Source organism: Bidens hawaiensis, unplaced genomic scaffold, assembly GCF_021521415.1.
Source record: "Bidens hawaiensis isolate Kalapana, Puna unplaced genomic scaffold, B.hawaiensis_p1.1 tig00027810_1, whole genome shotgun sequence".
Taxonomy (NCBI): domain Eukaryota; kingdom Viridiplantae; phylum Streptophyta; class Magnoliopsida; order Asterales; family Asteraceae; genus Bidens; species Bidens hawaiensis.
In genome coordinates, this window is record NW_027494514.1 from 124163 (window position 1) to 142779 (window position 18617).

Here is an 18617-nt window from a genome sequence, read left to right on the forward strand (position 1 = left end):
ATAACTTGATTCTATTGCCTCCAAAGGGGATGTCCTAATAGTTGTAAAGACCTCCTCTCACCCATAGTGTGAGGGTTAAAAGTTTGGGAGTAGTGTGAGGGTTAAAACTTTGTGAGTGGTGTTCGACATAAACAAAAAAAAAACTAGATTCTATTATATTATATAGGTCATTAGAAAATACAACTTTCAACACCCCGTTATAGATAGAGAAAATTATGAGAATGTCCATATGATTCATTGTCCCCATTTGCAAAGAGTTCCCCAAGTGTCCATCAAAATTTACACGTCACACTTAGATTCTTAAAGTCAAATGAGTAGTTTCATAACTAATAAACAACTAACACGTGATGCAAAACCGGTAGGGACTAGTATTATATTATTATAATTAATTATAGAGACAAGTTTAAAAATATGTTTTTGTATTACATAAGAATATTCTTATATGAGTTGATTTATTTTGAGAACTTCTTTTAGTTTTAAGAACTCAAAATAACTCAACGTAATAAACTTTTTTGGAATTCTTTTTACATTTGTGTAATATGTATGTTACATGTACGTAAAAAATTATAGAATTTTTTCACTCAGCGAATCGACTTTTACATAGGTTTAACTAATGTTTACACTAGTGTAATGATCACATATATTTATTCTCTCATAATTAATTTTTTAATCAGATTTAATCCCTGCCACATATTCAATATTCATTTAATAGATCACGCGGTTCATATTGAGTTCATAAAGTTATTACAACTTATCAAGTTTTTAAAATTTCCTTCCCCATTCTTATACACACACACACACACACTAGTTTTTATCCCCCCCGTGTTACGGGGGTTAAAATTTTTCGTTTCTAATATTATGAATGTAGTGTTTTGAATTTTAGTTTACTTATTATAAGAAGTTAATATTATACAGCTTGAACTTGTTTTTATTAAATATGTTGGGTTATGTTCATTTTTTACAGAAAAGTTGAATGAATTATTTACTTAATTTTTATATTTATTCTTTTATGTTCATTTGTTATAATATGGATATTATTTTGTGAAACTTTTCATTTAAGTTAAACTTGAAAGAAAAAAGAATCGTCTAACTAAATTCACATTGACAAATTAAATTAGTGTTTGATTAAGGGGTTTGTTTTACATTTTAAGTTTCTAATATTTATATATTATTTGTATTTTAATTTTATTTATTGTAAGAAAATTAATAATATACATAGGGTTTGATGATAAAAGAATTTTACAAATAATTGAGATGTTATAACCCGTTTAAAAGCTATCTAGGTTTGAAGAGACCCATGACCCGCTTATTTTTTTACTATAAAGCTGTTTCATAATTATAAATAGTATCTTTTTTTTAGAAAAAAATAGGATATTAATTTTTAGTATATCCCTATTTTATAGGATTTTCATATCAAATATTTAGTAAGATTAATTTTTAATATAATAAGATGTTATAACCCGTTTAATGGCTATCTGGGTTTGGTGAGACCCATACATGTGAATTTGGGTCAAATGCATAAGAAATCACCATTTGCAAATAAAACAATCTGGTGACTTGAGAGAAAATAGGGAGCTTTCGTTTATATATATTTAAGATATAGAAACATGATCAAATACATTTTATTTTAACATGAAAATAGTGGAAACCAATTTGTTGTTATTATTAGGTTTATGTTTATAGGTGTTTATTGTTATTTTTTGTTCGTATTTGCTAATTTTTGATTATGAGACGAAACTTGTGTTTATTTATATTTTGTTGTTATTATTAGATTTTTTTTCTTTTGCTATTATAAGTATTTGCTGTTATTATTCTGTTCTTGTTTTTATTCCTTTGTTGTAATTATAGGTTTTTTTTCTTTTTTATTAGAAATCATTGTTTATGTAGATTGGTATTATAGTTGGTATTTTTTCTTACGTTCTCATTTTTTTATATATTAGTATTATTTCTTATGTTCTCATGTTAATATTAAAATGTACATGAGCCTTCACCGATATATATATATATATATATAACTTTTTATTCAAAAAAAATTGTTAATATTTATATATAAATATTTTCAATATAATTATATAGTTTTACAAAATTATAGGGACGAGTTTTTATATTTTTAAATATTGTTATTTAAAACTAATTTTTTTGTATATACTTTTATTTAAACCATCATATATTTTTAAAATTTTAAACATACTTATCTGAATGCAAATTAAAATTTTATAGTTTGTATATATGTTTATTTAATATAAATCTGATTTTTAAAAAATAAAGACCTATATATTTATTTTTAAATATATGCAAAATGTTATGGGTGAGCCGTTTCTTTTTTTTTTTTTGATGTAAAACTAGTATGGACGAGTAGATTGGAGGGGAAGCTACTAGTCATGAGTAGATTTTTTTTGAAAAGGGGGGGGGGGGTCAATAATCACGAGTAGATTTGAAAAACAAGTAGTCATGAGTAGATTATGAGTGAAAACTAGTCATTGCAAATAGATTTGGGTGAATATTTGAATTCTTCGCAAATGGGAGATAATAGTCAAGATACTCTTCTTGAAATAAACATTCTTAGAATTTTCTCTTGTATAAATATCATGATATGAAGTATAATCATTTAATTATTGTATATAAATTACTTTTTTCGAATACATACCCGATAGTGAATAGTCATTTCATTGATCTTCACCAACTTTTGCATATTTAAAAAACAAATAAAATAAAAGATATTGTGAATAAGAAAATTGTTTAATAACTTGCAAAATTTCTCTTCACAAACTCTACCATTCAATAATATGTTCATAGAGTTTTAACTTCTATCTTAATCTCTTAAAAGTAAAGAGCATTTCAAGTAGCTTATTTATCTTTAGTTCTACAATTACATTTAAAGGACGTTACATTTTCTTTCTTATTTATTTAAATAATAATTTTTTATACTTTGTAACCCTCATTGCTTAGGGGCGTTGCCCATAAGTACCAGTTATAATAAAATCAAATAAACGTGCACCACACTCTTGACTTATTTAGATCTATATTACAATTAACTTGAATAACAAATTAATCCCTAATTACACTAAAATCATTAAAAACATACATTCTTGTAACACCCCGGCTTTAAGCGGAATACTCCCGGGTGCAACGTACATATCACGCATAAGCTCGTAACACTATTAATAGTGACAATATATTTATTTATTCCATAATTTCACAAGTATACAAATAGTTTGATAGTGAGACAAACAACAGTACATCTAAATAAAACAATAATTATTCATTGAAATAATCATAAGGTATAACTAATTTTCTTGTCCTGGCACTTCATCATATCAACCTGCAACACGTTTAAAATAATATATATTGTCGACAACACATGTTGGTGAGTTTTCATTAGTTTTTGCGTATATAAATATGTATAAAATGTGTTATTCAACGATCGTTATGCAATAAATATTCAAACATAATGTAAATGAAATCAAACAGTGTCGTCCTCTCATTCATTTAGCCGAAGCCGTAGAAGTCGGGGAAATGAGAACCACCTTAAGTAAACAACCGAAGTCGTAACGTTAGATGGCTACGTCCCATCGGACCCTCTCACTATGTGTATGCGTTTGCGTAATTCCACCATAAAAACAGTAAACACATTGCAATCATGCAAGTTCACATATAATCATGAACAATATGCAAGAATAATATTAATATGTACGATACTTGTGAATCGTTTTGTAAACAAACGCGTAACTAACGAAATAAAAATTTGTGTTATGCTACACCCCAAAAATATTAAAAGCGTTAAAAAGGGGTTATGAAAAACTCTCGTGTTAAGTAAGCGAGTCGAGAGCGAAAAATGCCTTTAAGCAAGTGAACTGACAAAGTTCGGTTCAATGAACAACCCTAAATAAATAAATAGGCTTAAAAAGAATTTGCGAAAAGAAAGTAACTTGGCGAGGGCGTTCGGTTTATGACAAAACAATTTATAAAGAAAATATATATATATATATATATATATATATATATATATATTTGGGTTTATTAGAAAAAGGCTTTGGTTATTTGATTTGTTAAATTAATCTATTTTAGTCTTAGAAAAATAAATGGGTCATAATAAATATTAATTAATTTAGATGAGCCCGGTTTGTTTCAACCGAACAATTTAAGAAAACTAGTTTAATGAGTGGTTCATTATTTGGTCGGACATGAACACGGTTATTGAGTCGGGTTTGTGAGTAACATAATTTGAAAAAGATGAAGAAATATGTAAAAAAAAATGTTTGTCTTGATTATTAGTTTGTAAAAATAAAAGATGAGTTTTAAACTTAAAATTCATAAACCGAACATAAGCGAGCCGATTACAAAGGATGATATATCTCCATGAATGTCGTTTGGGTTGTTATCATGGAAACAATCGTTATGCGTAATGACAAGAAATAAACATTACTCGGGGATTGTATCACAAAAGAATAAGAAAATAATACTTCTTGAGAAGTTGTCTTTTGAAAGTCAAACTCAAAACTTGAGAGAAATTGACAAGCTTGAATAATTTTGAGTATAAATTAGTTGTGCAAAGAACCTGTAGAGAATGAGTGAGCTTAATATATGCTCAAAATCATTAATAACAAGGTCAAAGTGAGTTAATTTGATGGCTAGTCAAGAGGCTAGTCATAAGGTTTAAAATCATTGATTTTGACAAATTAAATGTTTTTATAACTCATTAAATGCCTTTGACTCAGATGATTAAAAAAATGATATAATACTTAAAATTAAATTTGTACCATCATAAATAAATAATAAGAGGTTTTTCTCAAAAAGGTGTTGGTGAGGAAAATAATTACCAAATTAGTGTTCATAGAATAATTTACTATGGTGTTATTGAAAACTTTTTTAATTTCTCTCTCCAAAACTTATTGGATAACCTTAAGATAGACCAAGACATGTCTTTTTAACAATTATACATTTTCTTCCTCTCCTCCTTCTAATTAATATAATCGCCTCTTTAAATAAATACTAAAATGGTATACAAAATTGATGGTCAACATTTTTTTTTATTAAACTCGCTTTTGTATTGAAAAAAAAAGTGATCGTCTACACTAAGCTGGTTACTCTAAATTGATTTATGTTAAATGTGATACACTAAAAACGAAATTTTATTAAAACTTTGTCAAATTTGTTTTTGAGTGTTCTAAAAAGTAATATTATTCTTGGGTATACGTCAACAAAAATTAATTTTAGTTTTGTGCGTTTTGAAAGTGTAAGATAAATCTTTTAAGTTTTAGGTGTACTAAATCGTACCGATTAACTTCATAATACATAATTTAAATTAGTTTTACTTTAATAATGCATTCTTTAATTTTAATAGATTAAGATAATATACATGAAGTGTTGATCAAAATATGTAAATTACCGGTACCATACCGAGTCGTATCATACCGGTACTTTACCGATCCTGAAACCTCAAAAAAGATTGGTACCAAATCTGTACTAGTGGCACCCAATTTGATACCGGTTCAATACCGATACCTAGTACTACTCATCCATAGATCGAAACTAAAGAAAAAAGATAAGTGTAAATGATAGATTTAGTCTTAATAACTACATAACAGAAGTGTTAAAATCATAAAATTTAATTTCTATTTATATTAGAGTGTATAAAATAAGATAGAGATACTGACTATTATTATATTTGCATCCCATTTTAGAATTTATTTAAAGAGGGAACTGTCAATTGAAAATATTAAAGAAAATATACAATTGTAAAAGAAAATTATTTACTTTTGGAGATTAATTTTTTTTTTCAACGACCAACTTAGTAACGCCGGGTACTCCGTACGCGCCCTCATTGGCTAAAGGTAGCCCGAGCCGGCCACTAGTCCGGACGGACGGAGCCCCTAGTGGTCCACCTATTGAGGGATTCACCGGATAAAACCTGACCCCCACACCCGCCAAATGGCACGAAAACGAAGAGCCGGTAAAACCGGGTGAGGAGATCAAGACTCGAATCCTGACAAGCCAGGGTCATCCCTTATATCTCCCATATAAATTGGTGATAGTGAGGTTTGAACCACCTGTCTCTCACTTGTAAAGTGAATGCTCTACCATTGAGCCACATCCAATTTATACTTTAGAGATTAATTAACAATATTATTTTAAAATAAAAGTAAAAAACATGTATTGGTCCGTTCTTAGGTTTATCCAATAAATTTTAGAGAGAGAAACTAAAAATTTTTCAATAACACCACTATGGTAAATATTATTTCATGAGCACTATTTTGGAAATTATTTTCCCCACCAACACTCTTTTGGGAAAAATTCTAAATAATAAAAATAACATTGTAAACATAAACAACATCACGAACATAAATACAAAAAAACAATTCATCATTTTATTAATAAATGAAGATCTAGAAGCTATCGAAAATTTAAAATGGGTCAAATTTTTTGGTTTAAAAAATGACGAATGTCACAATTATGAGCTTTCACACTTAAGAACTAAGTTTTGTTCCAGTCTTCAAGAACACAATCCACTGTTAAAATGGGTGGGGGGAAGCATGCTTGTGTGGATCTTACTGGAGTGTCTCCTCTCGTCGGGCTTAGGGACATCGGGTTTGTTGCTAGGCAAGCGGTGCTAAAGGCAGAAGCAAGAAAAATTACTAAGCACGATAAGGCGTGTGCTGAGAATCAACATGCCTTCATCACTTTTGCTTTTGATACATTTGGGTCTCTCGCCCCCGATGCTGCTTCGTTTTTAAAAAGAGTTCAACGGGTCGTGCATAGTAACTCAGCGACGCCGAAGAACAATAACTATGTTTTCAGTACGATCGGGTTTGTCATTCAAAAGGGGGTGGCGACACAGCTTGTTGCCTGCTTACCTGCCTCTCTGTTGTAACTGGATCCTTTTTCTTATTATTAAAGTTATTAGTGAAAAAAAAATAAAAAAAATAATCATGGTCTCACGATAGTCAAACAAGAACACCCATAAGTATTTTAAATAGTTAATACAAATTATAAAAGGTGTAATATATAAAAATTAATACATGAGCAGGTTGTAGGTCAGCTATAAATAATATTGAATATTAGCCCACGTGAAAAATAGACTAGCCGGCCGCCTGCTACTAAAAATCTATCTTTAGAGGGGACCGAATGGGAGCTGAGAAATACCGGGCCTAGTGATGGAGCTAGAAACTCTTTTTTATGGGTTTAGAATTTTTGAAATTTGATTATTTTTTTCCGGTGTAAAAGTTTTCGCGCTCGAATGGGTTGGGTCGGGTTGGGTTGATCATTCGGTTAAATAAATAAAATACAATATCACCATCATAACAAAAATATATCGTTAACATTCAATAAAATACAAGTCATTAAATATAAAGATATTGCATATTATAATTTTCCTCACGTGTTTTCATGTTTTGAAAAGATATCTTCAATCGCGACTTTGAAAAAGAACACATTCTCAATACAACAAATACAAACATAATTCATATAATCGTCATCTAAATGATTATGCAAATCCGACTCCACATGCTCCATTGAAGAAAAACACCACTCAAACGATAGACCAAAAACTATTGGTTGTTGGCGATGGTTGAAACCTTGAGGCGAACGGCGAAGAAAAAAGTTGATCGGTTGCTGAATCGATGCCGATGTTTTTATTTGTTTATTAACTAAACTTTTTATAGTAAGTGGGTTCGAATATACTATTTTAAAACGATAACGGGTTCACTCGCCGAAAAAAGAATGGGTTCGCTCGTTAATTCAACACTATAGGTTATATAAAAAACCGAAAAAGGACCGGGTTCGGCCGAACCCGGTGGTGACAGTGTGGCTCCACCACTGCCAGGGCCGGTCGTGAACAACACCCCTGAATATGAGGTCTTTTTCCTTCATGGAAGCCAGAGACTACAAGCCGATTTCTCCCGATTACAATTTGAGGTTTTGACACCCTTTGATAAAAAAATGATAAAAATCATAAACACGGGGGCTGGGCTCAAATTTTCAGTCGAAAAAGGCTAAATTTACATTATATATACAAATTTTCAAACAAAAATGGGTAAATTTAAACTACTTAAAAAAAAATAGAGGACGGGCCACCTCGGGCCCTCACTAAGCTTCGTCAATGGACGACACCATCATATTTGAGGAAAAATGGAAAAAAGCTGAGAAAATGTAAAGAAAGATGATGTGAGAAAATTAGTGGGGAAAACAGGAATCCCTCCTCTCAAATACAAAATGAAGTACAGTGCAGCATGCCATAGTATAACAGCTAGTAGAGTTTAGTAACTTTGCGAGATTTAGAAAACTAACAGACTTTAGAAACCAACTTAGCTCCCATAATTAAAATGGATGAACCTATGTTAGGGGCTGTTAGGTAGCCTTTTAACGACTTCATTAAAAGACTATCTCTGAATTAGCGTGTTTGGTTCGTTTAAAAGACCCTTTATAATGACTTATAGAACTTCTTAATGAGTAATTATCGGAACTATGCTATACCATTCAGAGGCTACCTCTTATCTCTTAATCAGTCAGATTTTAGAAACCAACATTCATAGCAACCCGATAATTTTTATTCAATGTTCCCCTTATTATTATTTTTTAAACTTTTAACTTTTAAGAGGGATTAAGTTAGAAAAATGCTTATTGGCTTGTTTAGAAAACCATTTTGAAAATACAGGATTTTGGTGCTTTTGGAAAACAACTATTTAATCCTTTCACAAAGCTTAAAAAAAAGATTTTTATGATTGCCAAACGCATTTTAACTTATTGACTTTTTAAAAACACAAATAAGCCAATAAGCATTTTTCAAACTCAATCCCAAACATACTTTCTTTTTCTTTCAATATTTAACCACCCCATGTTTATAACCACCGATTTATAAATTTTTTTATTTATTACGTGTGTAATATATCTCCTTTTCAAGTTCGTGTTTACGACACATAGGCACCTTAAGCAAATAACATAATAAGTGCATATAATTTTGCCTTCTATAAGTGTTCGAACACATGATTCCAAAAAATTAGCTCATGTGGCAAGACGAGATACATTCATGAGCACCAGTTAAGATAATATTTATTATATGTATATATGCATGATATATACATATAATATTATCCATGCACAGGATTGATACATATATTGTTTGGTTAAATTATAACTGTGCAGCCTTTTCTTGTAGAGATTTGCACTCCAGTGATCCACCGTTGATGGCTCATTCCAGTATTTAACTGCAAGATGTTGTTTGGAGTCCCTGTAGACTTAAATGTTGTAGCATGTTGCTTTGGTCTTAATAATTGTGATGTTGGATGACTATATGATCATGGACCCATCTAGACATCAAGTATAATGTTTGTATGATAAAGAAAAGAGTAGTGAATGTTCAATAATTTACTTTCTTCTCTGCATGTATACCGGTGCGGGTTAATTTCTTTCTTCTCTACATGAAATTTAAATGTCTTATGGATCAATATTTTCTATGTTTTGTTTACAAAGGGGACTTCCATTATATAGGGAGATAGTTTACAATCGCACCTTACAATTATGTAACGTTACATAAACGACGTAGTTTGAGTGGTTGTGGAGCAAATGGTCAAACTGGTCCTGCTGTCCTGAAGTCTTAGAAAAGCTGCCAAGTGATTCCTTGGTGCATATGTCCGCATACTAGAAAACCGAAGGAACATGACCAATCTAAACTTTTTTTTTTCCAAACAAAGTGAGTGTATTTCTCTGTGTCTAGTATGTTGATGTTTAACAAGTTTCTCCGAGTGATAAACAACGGAAACATTATCACAATAGACGGTGACAAATCCAAGACTTTTTTTTTCCAAGTGGATTCACTATTTTTATATGCTTCAATTTCATAAGAAAAGGCATAAACATTTTCAGGTTGGTTCGACGGTTCGGGTCGGGAAATATAGCTTTACTAAAACAAAAGAATTTTAGCAAAATTAAGATGAATAATCCATATGTGTCAAGGGAATGTGATTTGGTGCCAAATTAACACAGATATAATTTGAATACAAATATAAGAATATGCAATTTTATCAAGTTAACCAATCAAATGTCAAATAAAAATGGTAAAAATGGAAGTAAAAACTTTGTTTACTTGTTATTCAACTATACATTATGCTATTTGTGTAGTTCTCAAAGTTCTCACAATTCATAGTGATTCTGGAAAGAACTTTATAGTACTAAATTATAAGTTAGTTTAGTGAAAGGTGTGAGTTACAAACAAGTAGAAGGCCAAGTCAAGGGTAATTAAGGGGTTGAATGAGTCAGATCTGAATGAGTCAGATCTGAATGAACCTCTGTCCCATTCAGCAACAACAATAAGTCTGAATGATTCAGACTTAATTTTAACCATTCAGATGTTTTTTCTGTTTGTGTTTGAAACCAAACAGTCTGAATGAATCAGATGTTTACATCTGAATGGTTCCATTCATATATAAACAAACAGCCCCTAAGATTAATTGCAAAACATAATTTGAGAGGATGTCGTAGTACAACATCCAAAGAATATGATAAGTGCGTTAGGTTTATATTTTGTTCATTAAGTAAAAACTTAATCTTTTGTTTTGTTGCAGGGTGTTGAGTAAGAATGTGAGCCAAGGAGTAATGAGTGTTTTTATATGGCACACCAAAAAGGGGCCTCAAGAGGTCTCGATTGTATTAAAGTGTGTTTATCCAAGGGCATGCACGTGATGGTAAGTTTTTTATTAATCCAAACACAATAACTCATTATACAATAACTCATTAGGTTTGTTACCGTGTTGTCATTCTTCATCGAACCTTAGGATTTCTGCTCCTTCACACAATCATATATTTATCGGTAGTTTGTTAACACAATTGGATTTATGCTAGTTATTATCGTCTGCTAGGTGGCACCTTGATGTGTTAACTTTGACTAGCTAGTTCGTTAATTAGTTACTAATTAGCTATGTGCCAATGTTGACTGTCATTAACTTTTGTTGAACATCGAATGCTATTCTACGCCTACTAACTCCTACATTGCACCAAACATATTCACTACTAGAAAAAAAGATGTTTTTTACAACTGAATTCGTAGGAAATTTGTTGGAAAATCCAGTTTCTAACCGTTTTCCAACAAAAAGTTATATTGAAAAAACACATGCTCGAAAATCTTTTTCAACCGTTTTCCAACAACTTTTCTTACAAAATTGCTACGAAAACATGTGGTTGTAAACTTCTTACAACTTTCCTACAAAAACTATTTTGAATGCTTATTAGATAATGTTGTAGCAAAGATGGAGCTTATTTTTTTTGTTGGAAATCTGTTGGAACTACTTGTCGTAGGAAATTTGTAGAAAATTTTTGTAGAAAATAACTTGTTTTCTAGTAGTGAAATCATAAACTACTTCTTTCCTCGGTATAACCCAAGACCTCTCATCTAAAACTTTTGCGTCTTTACCATTAAGGCTAGTCCCACATGATGGCCCTTTGATCGAGTTGCCTCTAGAACAACGAGTCCACCACCACTACCATTGCACCATCGCCGCCGTTGCCACCGCTGCCACCACCAAATAGAATTATCATAAAATAATGAATATATAATTATATATATTTATATGTGATCATTAAAATCATTTATATTATAAAAGATCAAAATAGTTAATTATACCCTATTATATATTAGTTTGGTAATTGTTAATGAATCATATTACCTTTAGTTAATTAATAAAGAGTTTCTCATTGTGTGTATATATAGAGAGATTAATAAATTAACATCATAACATAATGACACATACATAGAATTTTATGTGTCTTCTCTCTCCTAAACTGAGTTTCTCTCAAGAACCCTAACACCATCCTTAACTATACATCCTAAAGAGGAACTCGATCAAGATGACAAACATGTCGACTATATCTTGCGGTTACTACTCTTACTACTACAATAGATTCACAAGTTTATCATTATTCATATTTTTAATACTTACATGAAAAATTTATTAGCATAAAAACTATATATATATATATATATATATATATATATATATATATAAATATAGGGTTTTGATCAAATATAAATGAAATTAACATGCTAAACGTGAGAATCAAGTAGAGTAATTATCATAGAGTAATTAATTATGTAATTACTCTATGATAATTACTCTACTTGATTCTCATGTTTAGCGCGTTAATAATAGAACTACACTCAAATAACATTAGCATACAAAAAAATATATAAAAAACGTTAATTTTCAAAGGTTCCTTCAAGTTCTTAAATAATTTATGAGTTCCGTAATAATACTCATCCTATATATATAAATATATATATATATATATGTGTGTCGTGTGCGCATACTTTATATATGAATTTACTTTTTGAAACTAAAATATTATATATTTTGTTCTTTTACTTAATTACAACAACTAAAATAATTTAAAATTTTAAAGTAAAACCTTAGCGGTATAAAAAACATTAACTCATACTAAGCAAATGCATGATAAGGGTATGTGTAGTGAGCTACAATTTAGGGCGATAAATGGGTAAAAAGGGCGACAACATCGCGTCGGGGCGATAAAGGGGGAGACAAGGGGCTGTGTGATGAGAATTTATCGTCTGGGTAGGCTGGATTTGTGACAATCGTCAATTTCAGGTTAACTCTGTTAACTCAATTCCGTCAATTCAAAACTTAAGATCACTGAATCTATAACACACACTTCATTACATTTAAACTAGGGTTTAAATGACGCTTAACACTTACTACATGGGTAGTCTTTCGGGATTTGCACCGAAACGCAAACGAGTTGACGCAAACGATTGATGAATAAACGAAAAACGTCAAAACAGTAATTATGTGATAATTATGTGTTAGACTTATGTGTTATGTGATAACATGATTATAAACGTTAACTCAAGATGTAAACAAGTTAGTTAGGCTAGAAAAGTAATACTTAGAAGTGGAGGGACTTGAATGTAACATGTTATGTTTATAAATACATCATTAACTAAACCCTAACTATTCTTTTCTTTCCCCACTCAAAACCGATCAGCCCCCATTCCCTTTGCTCCCTTGGCTGCCGTCGACATACACACACAAATACACCATCAATTTCAAGCTTTGATTGAAGAATTAGGTGCTAGGAAGGTATAATTGATTATCCTATACATTCTTATTACTTGATTTTGATGTTTGTTGGGTTAATTGTAAACCCTAGCTGCCGATTCTATATGTATATGTAGTTAATATGATTGTTGTTGATTAATTGATGATTTGATAACTAGTTTGGATGTTGTTACATGTTGATGGTTGTGTCTATGATTTGAGTTCAAACAAAAACCCTAATCATGTATGTAATGGGTAATTGATGTACATGGATGGTGTTTGTGGAGTCTAGAGTGTTATATGAATGCATGATAGTTCATAGGTTGTTAATATATTGAGTTTGGATGCAAACAGTTCCTGGACAGAATGTGTATATGATGTTTAAGTGACTGTAACGAAGTGTAAACGTGAAAATTGGTTGAGATTATTGGTACTACAGTAAACTAGGTTGAGTCTAGTTTCTATAAAGTATAAATTTGTAATTTTTGGACAAGTAGAAGTTAACTTTTATGATTTTACAAAAACGTTGTGCAAAGCTGAGTTGTTAGACCTGCTGTTAGGTTGTTTTGTAAATGTTATATCTCATGAACTACGAGACCAATTGGGTTGGTTCCACTTCTGGAAGTTGACTTATTGAGTTAGGAACCTAACCCAAGTGGTCTTGCATTTATTGTATTTTTCGTTTAACGGGAATTGCAAATAACATTCTGTTGCGCATGAATTTGACTGTTATGAGTTTGCTGTAATGATTTGATGATTGTGAGAAAACTATGTGGAATAAAAATATAATAAAATATGTTCTGGAAACCTAAGACATATATTCTTCTGTGATGATTTTTGGTAAATTAATTGAGATGCTATGATCGGTGGAATAGTACAATCTTGTAAGTAGAATTTCTGTCTCGGTGAAACTAGCTGCTGAGTTTTGTGAAAATGCATGAAATATGATACTTGCTAATTTATTATCGTGTTTTGACCAAATTGCCCTTGAGGGGAATGATTGCAAGATAATTGTCGTGTTTTGACTAAAATGCCCTTGCGGGGAATAACTGCTAATTGATTGTCATAATTTGACCAAATTGCCCTTATGGGGAATAATGGCAAATTAATTGTCATGATTTGACCAAAATGCCCTTACGGGGAATAATTGCTAGTAATGTACGTTATGAATACATGACACGTATATGATTGCTTACACATGTAATGTGTCACAAAAACACTTGTTAAAGTCACACACGGTTCACAAACGGAACACGAAACATGTTATGTGCATAGGTATTATGTGCCGGGTCTAGAGACTCGATAATATTCCGACACTTAGAAAAATCTCTTTATTGTTTTAGAACGCTAGAGAGAGTTTTCCGGTGACGCGCATCTTGGTGATTTAATTTGGGAAATTCTTCGCAACAGTGAGTTTCACTTTCCCCTTTTTAAACTGTTTTAAACGCTTTTCACTTGGGGGAGATAACATACTCCACAACGCATTTAAGATTTTGTTATAAATTATATATCACTTGTAAAGGTTAAGTGGCAAACGAAACATTTGAAGTCCTACACATCGAACCGGTTAATATTTTGAATAGCGAGTCACTGTTGAGTAGTACTACTGGGTTTGACAAACCCCACCCAACGCTAAACTCGACTGGAGGTCGAGCGGGTGTAATTTTGGCTAACACGTACCATGGTCTGGAGGACCTGGTGACAAGGCACTTAATAAACGAGTCAGCTTCGGTGTCGAACACTTAGTAATACTTGTTGTATAGACTAGCTACCTATCGATATATAATTGACATAACACTATCTGTAACGCAAAACGCTGTAACGCAAAACGCTGTAACGCAAAACGCTGTATCGCAAAACGCTGTGACGCTGTAACGCTGTAACGCAAAACGCTGAACGCAAACGCTAAACGATTTATTTTTATATAACTTGTGAACTCACCAACCTTGTGTTGACACTTTTAGTATGTTATTCTCAGGTAGCCGAGGCGGGCGCGCGGTTTAGGAACATGCATTGCTTGACACATTCTAATTATGCAAAACTTATTTTTAACGGTTATCATTGGTTTTAAGTCGTCCTGCGTGACGTAACATTGTTTCTATGGTTTTACGATTCCGCACTTATTTTCATTTAAACGTTTTTATTTAATTACTCGTAAACGTTTTCATGGTTTTTGAAACTTTATTTTATGGTTTGATTATAACTGATGATTCCGATCCTGTTAGTTCACACCCTCTGACGGTAAAACTCCGTTAGTGGATTTGAGGGTGTGACAGATTGGTATCAGAGCCATTGGTTATAGCGAACTAGAAGCTGCATGCATACTAGACTATAACCGCGACGACCCATTAGTTATAATGATACGCACTGCATAGATTTGTGTAGTCTTTGTTATCCTATCTCTTTACCTCTTTCACTCATACGCGCGCGCATACACGGCTTACCTGTAGGAATGTCGACGCCACCCTCATCATCATCCGATTCGATGACGCATGCCCACGAGAAGGAACCGCAGTTACCTATCGCATCGCCACCCCGAGTAGTCCCGGAACTCGAAGCTCCCGCGCCGAAGAAATACCGCCTATCCGGAGGCATATACGAAAACGACGTTAGCTGGGAATGGTACCCTAACATGATCAGACGTATGGTTTATCGCGAACAAGTTCCCCCGTTGCCTCACCCGAACCATCCTGCTTATCCCAACACCCTACCACCCATAACCGAACCTGTAGAGAGAGTTCTCGTAGCTGTTGTTTCATGCTTGGAGCGTGACGTGGGTTACATGCGCTATACGAGAGCGAACGTTTCCGGACTGTTAAAAGACGGAACCGAGACTAAGGAGGAGATTGCCCGCATGGCAGCGGCAATGAAGGAAATGCAAGAGGCTAGTGATCAACAGATGAAGATTATGAGGAAGATGCAAGCCGAGATGATAGACTTGCAAGAGCAACTCAGGTAGCAAGGACCCGAACCGAGATAGCTCTAGAGCGTTGCGATGTCTTACAAATGCAACTTGCTCAGAACGCAGCCGAGCCTGAGGCGGAGCCTGAGGCCGAACCTGAAGAAGATTCCGAAGAGGAGCCTGAAGAAGATCCCGAGGAAGATCCCGAGGAGGAACCCGAAGAGGAACCGGAGGAAGAACCGGCTGAGCCAGAGGCACACTCAGAGGTGTCCACAGACGATGTACAAATGTGCAGATCCTTGGATTGGAACTGGCTAACGCGATGAACTGGGAGGAGTTCAAAAGCATGATGCGAGAGGAGTACTGTCCGAGAGAAGAGATTTCAAAGTTAGAGTCAGAATTCTGGTCACTGAAGATGGTGGGCTCGGAAATTGAAGCCTACACTACTCGTTCTCACGAGTTGGCTGTGATGTGTCCGCGGATGGTGGATCCGTCGAGTAAGAGGATTAAAATGTACATTGATGGGTTAGCACCGCAGATTCAGGGCATGGTGACGTCTTCCAGACCAGCCACGATTCAACAAGCGATCCGTTTAGCTCACAAACTGACGGATCCGGCTGTGACCCAAGGTGCGTTACCACCTAGGGGGTTCAACTACTAAAGCCCGTGACAACCCGAATAATGACAACCACAGCAACAGCAACCCGAGCAGCGGAAAGAGGAAGTTTGATAACACCAGATCTTCATCCTCGAACCTCCCACCGCAACAACACTACCGTAAGCCCGAATTCACTCGGAGCTTTAACAATCAAAGTCACAACAACAATAACAACAGTAGCGGGCAGGGTTCGAGCGGATATGCTGGGGAAAAATCCGAAGTGCAATAGGTGCAACTATCATCATGTTGGCCCGTGTAACCGTGTCAAGTGTCAGAGATGCGGAAAGATGGTGTGACATCTGCCCCGATCCGACCCGACCCAGGTACCCGTTTCTCTGACCCGATCTCTTTCTTTTATGATTTAATATTTATTTATACTTATATTTTACTTTTAATAATAATATATATTTTCCTTCCCGCCTCTTTCTCTCTCTTTCTTTCCGCCGTCCCGTCCCTCTTCCTTCTCTCTTTCCGCCTTGTTTCCCTCTTCTCTTTGCTTGTCCTTTGGTTCTTCCCGCCTAAGGATGTCTGCAGCTCCACGCGCCAGACTCCTTACATGGAAGCCTGCGTGAAGACATCTTGTTCCTGCGATGCGTGAAGAGAACTCTTCTCGCAGCGCGCTAAGAATGCATGTTCTTCCCGCAATGCGCTAAGAATGTATGTTCTTCCCGCGATGCGCTTAGAATTCTTGTTCTTCACGCAGCACGCTAAGGATTTGTGATTCTTCCCGCAGTGCGCTAAGGATTGTTGTGCCAGCCTTCGCGCTCTCGCACTCAGCCTTCCCGCGCTTAACCCTTGTATCTTCTGTTTATTCCAGCCTGTATGCTTTTGTGTTGTCTTATCTTCTGTGCTGTTGACCTAACCTATCTAATGTCTGAATAGTTACTTTCGGCGCAGCATGCGTACCAACCCCATTGGTTGGTAGAAAAGGTGACTGACATTATCTTTTGAGATCTGCTTTTGCCATGCTTGCCCAGTACCTTTATCTGATCCGCCCATGCCTGTTACTGTTCCCTGTCAGCTTTTATCTTGCCCCCTGCAGCTGCCATATCTTTTGATATCTTTTGCTTTTGGAATCTTTTACTTTTTGAGATCTTTTCCCCTTTTTCTAGGGATTGTGTTCCCTAGGGTTTCTCTATAAATAATAACATTATTTTTCCTAACACTACACACACAAAACACTTAATCTCTCTTATTCTCTTCCGTTGTTCTTCAGCCGCCTCCCTCCTCTCTTGCCTCCGTTTTCTCCTCTCCCCTGCCCTGTTTTCCGGTAACATAATATATATTATAATTTACTTATTAATTATGCTAACTTATAATCAAGACTTAAAACAAATCATTAAAACAATAATCTTATTTATAGGTTAACTTGTGCTTGTTTAAAGTTGGTTCTTGCTTTATCTATCACCGCATCGTTTATCATGTGAGTTATCTCGTATCTAATCCCTTTTTATTTTAAATGCTTTGGGATGTTCATGTGTTCATACAAAACTTGAGTCTTAAACTTGTTTATGAACTTTAGTCGCGCAGTATCCCATGTGTTGAGGACGTTTACTTGGCTGTTTATTTGTATGTGTGTATCATTAACCGCTTTGTTCGGCCTATTCCGCAGTTCCGTTGGTACCATTAGTTGAACACGGGAGACCTATCGTTTACGGTTTTCTTTGTTTACACTTGCACAGATGTTTTCTCGTTTTTATGCTCAATTGGGAGCATGGATTGAACTATGATCTATGAACTATCTTAGGCTTGATCACAATCTGATTACACCCTTGTTAAACTCTAGACATACACGTGTTGCGCGCAGATTTATGATTATCTATGTATTGTATTAAACTTGATTTCTCACCAACACGCAAGTGTTTGACGTTTATTTTAACACATGTTCAGGTTTGCAGTAGCTGTTTTGGAGCTTGTGGACACGTAGGACGTTTTTACTTTTGGACCTAGAATTAAAATGTATCAAGACAAGTTAATGTTGTTTGAATGTTATAATTTATAATATATTGATTTA

The 18617-nt window shown here is 33.8% G+C and overlaps 1 protein-coding gene across 1 annotated transcript in view; it reads left to right on the forward strand.

Moving 5' to 3' along the window:
* Positions 1–6871, forward strand: part of LOC143575942 (uncharacterized) — a 36260-nt gene extending 29389 nt beyond the window's left edge. Inside the window, exon 9 of the mRNA XM_077060173.1 lies at positions 6491–6871. Coding sequence (XP_076916288.1) covers positions 6491–6871 — 381 coding nt within the window. The remainder of the gene's footprint in view (positions 1–6490) is intronic.
* The last annotated feature ends 11746 nt before the right edge of the window (positions 6872–18617 follow it).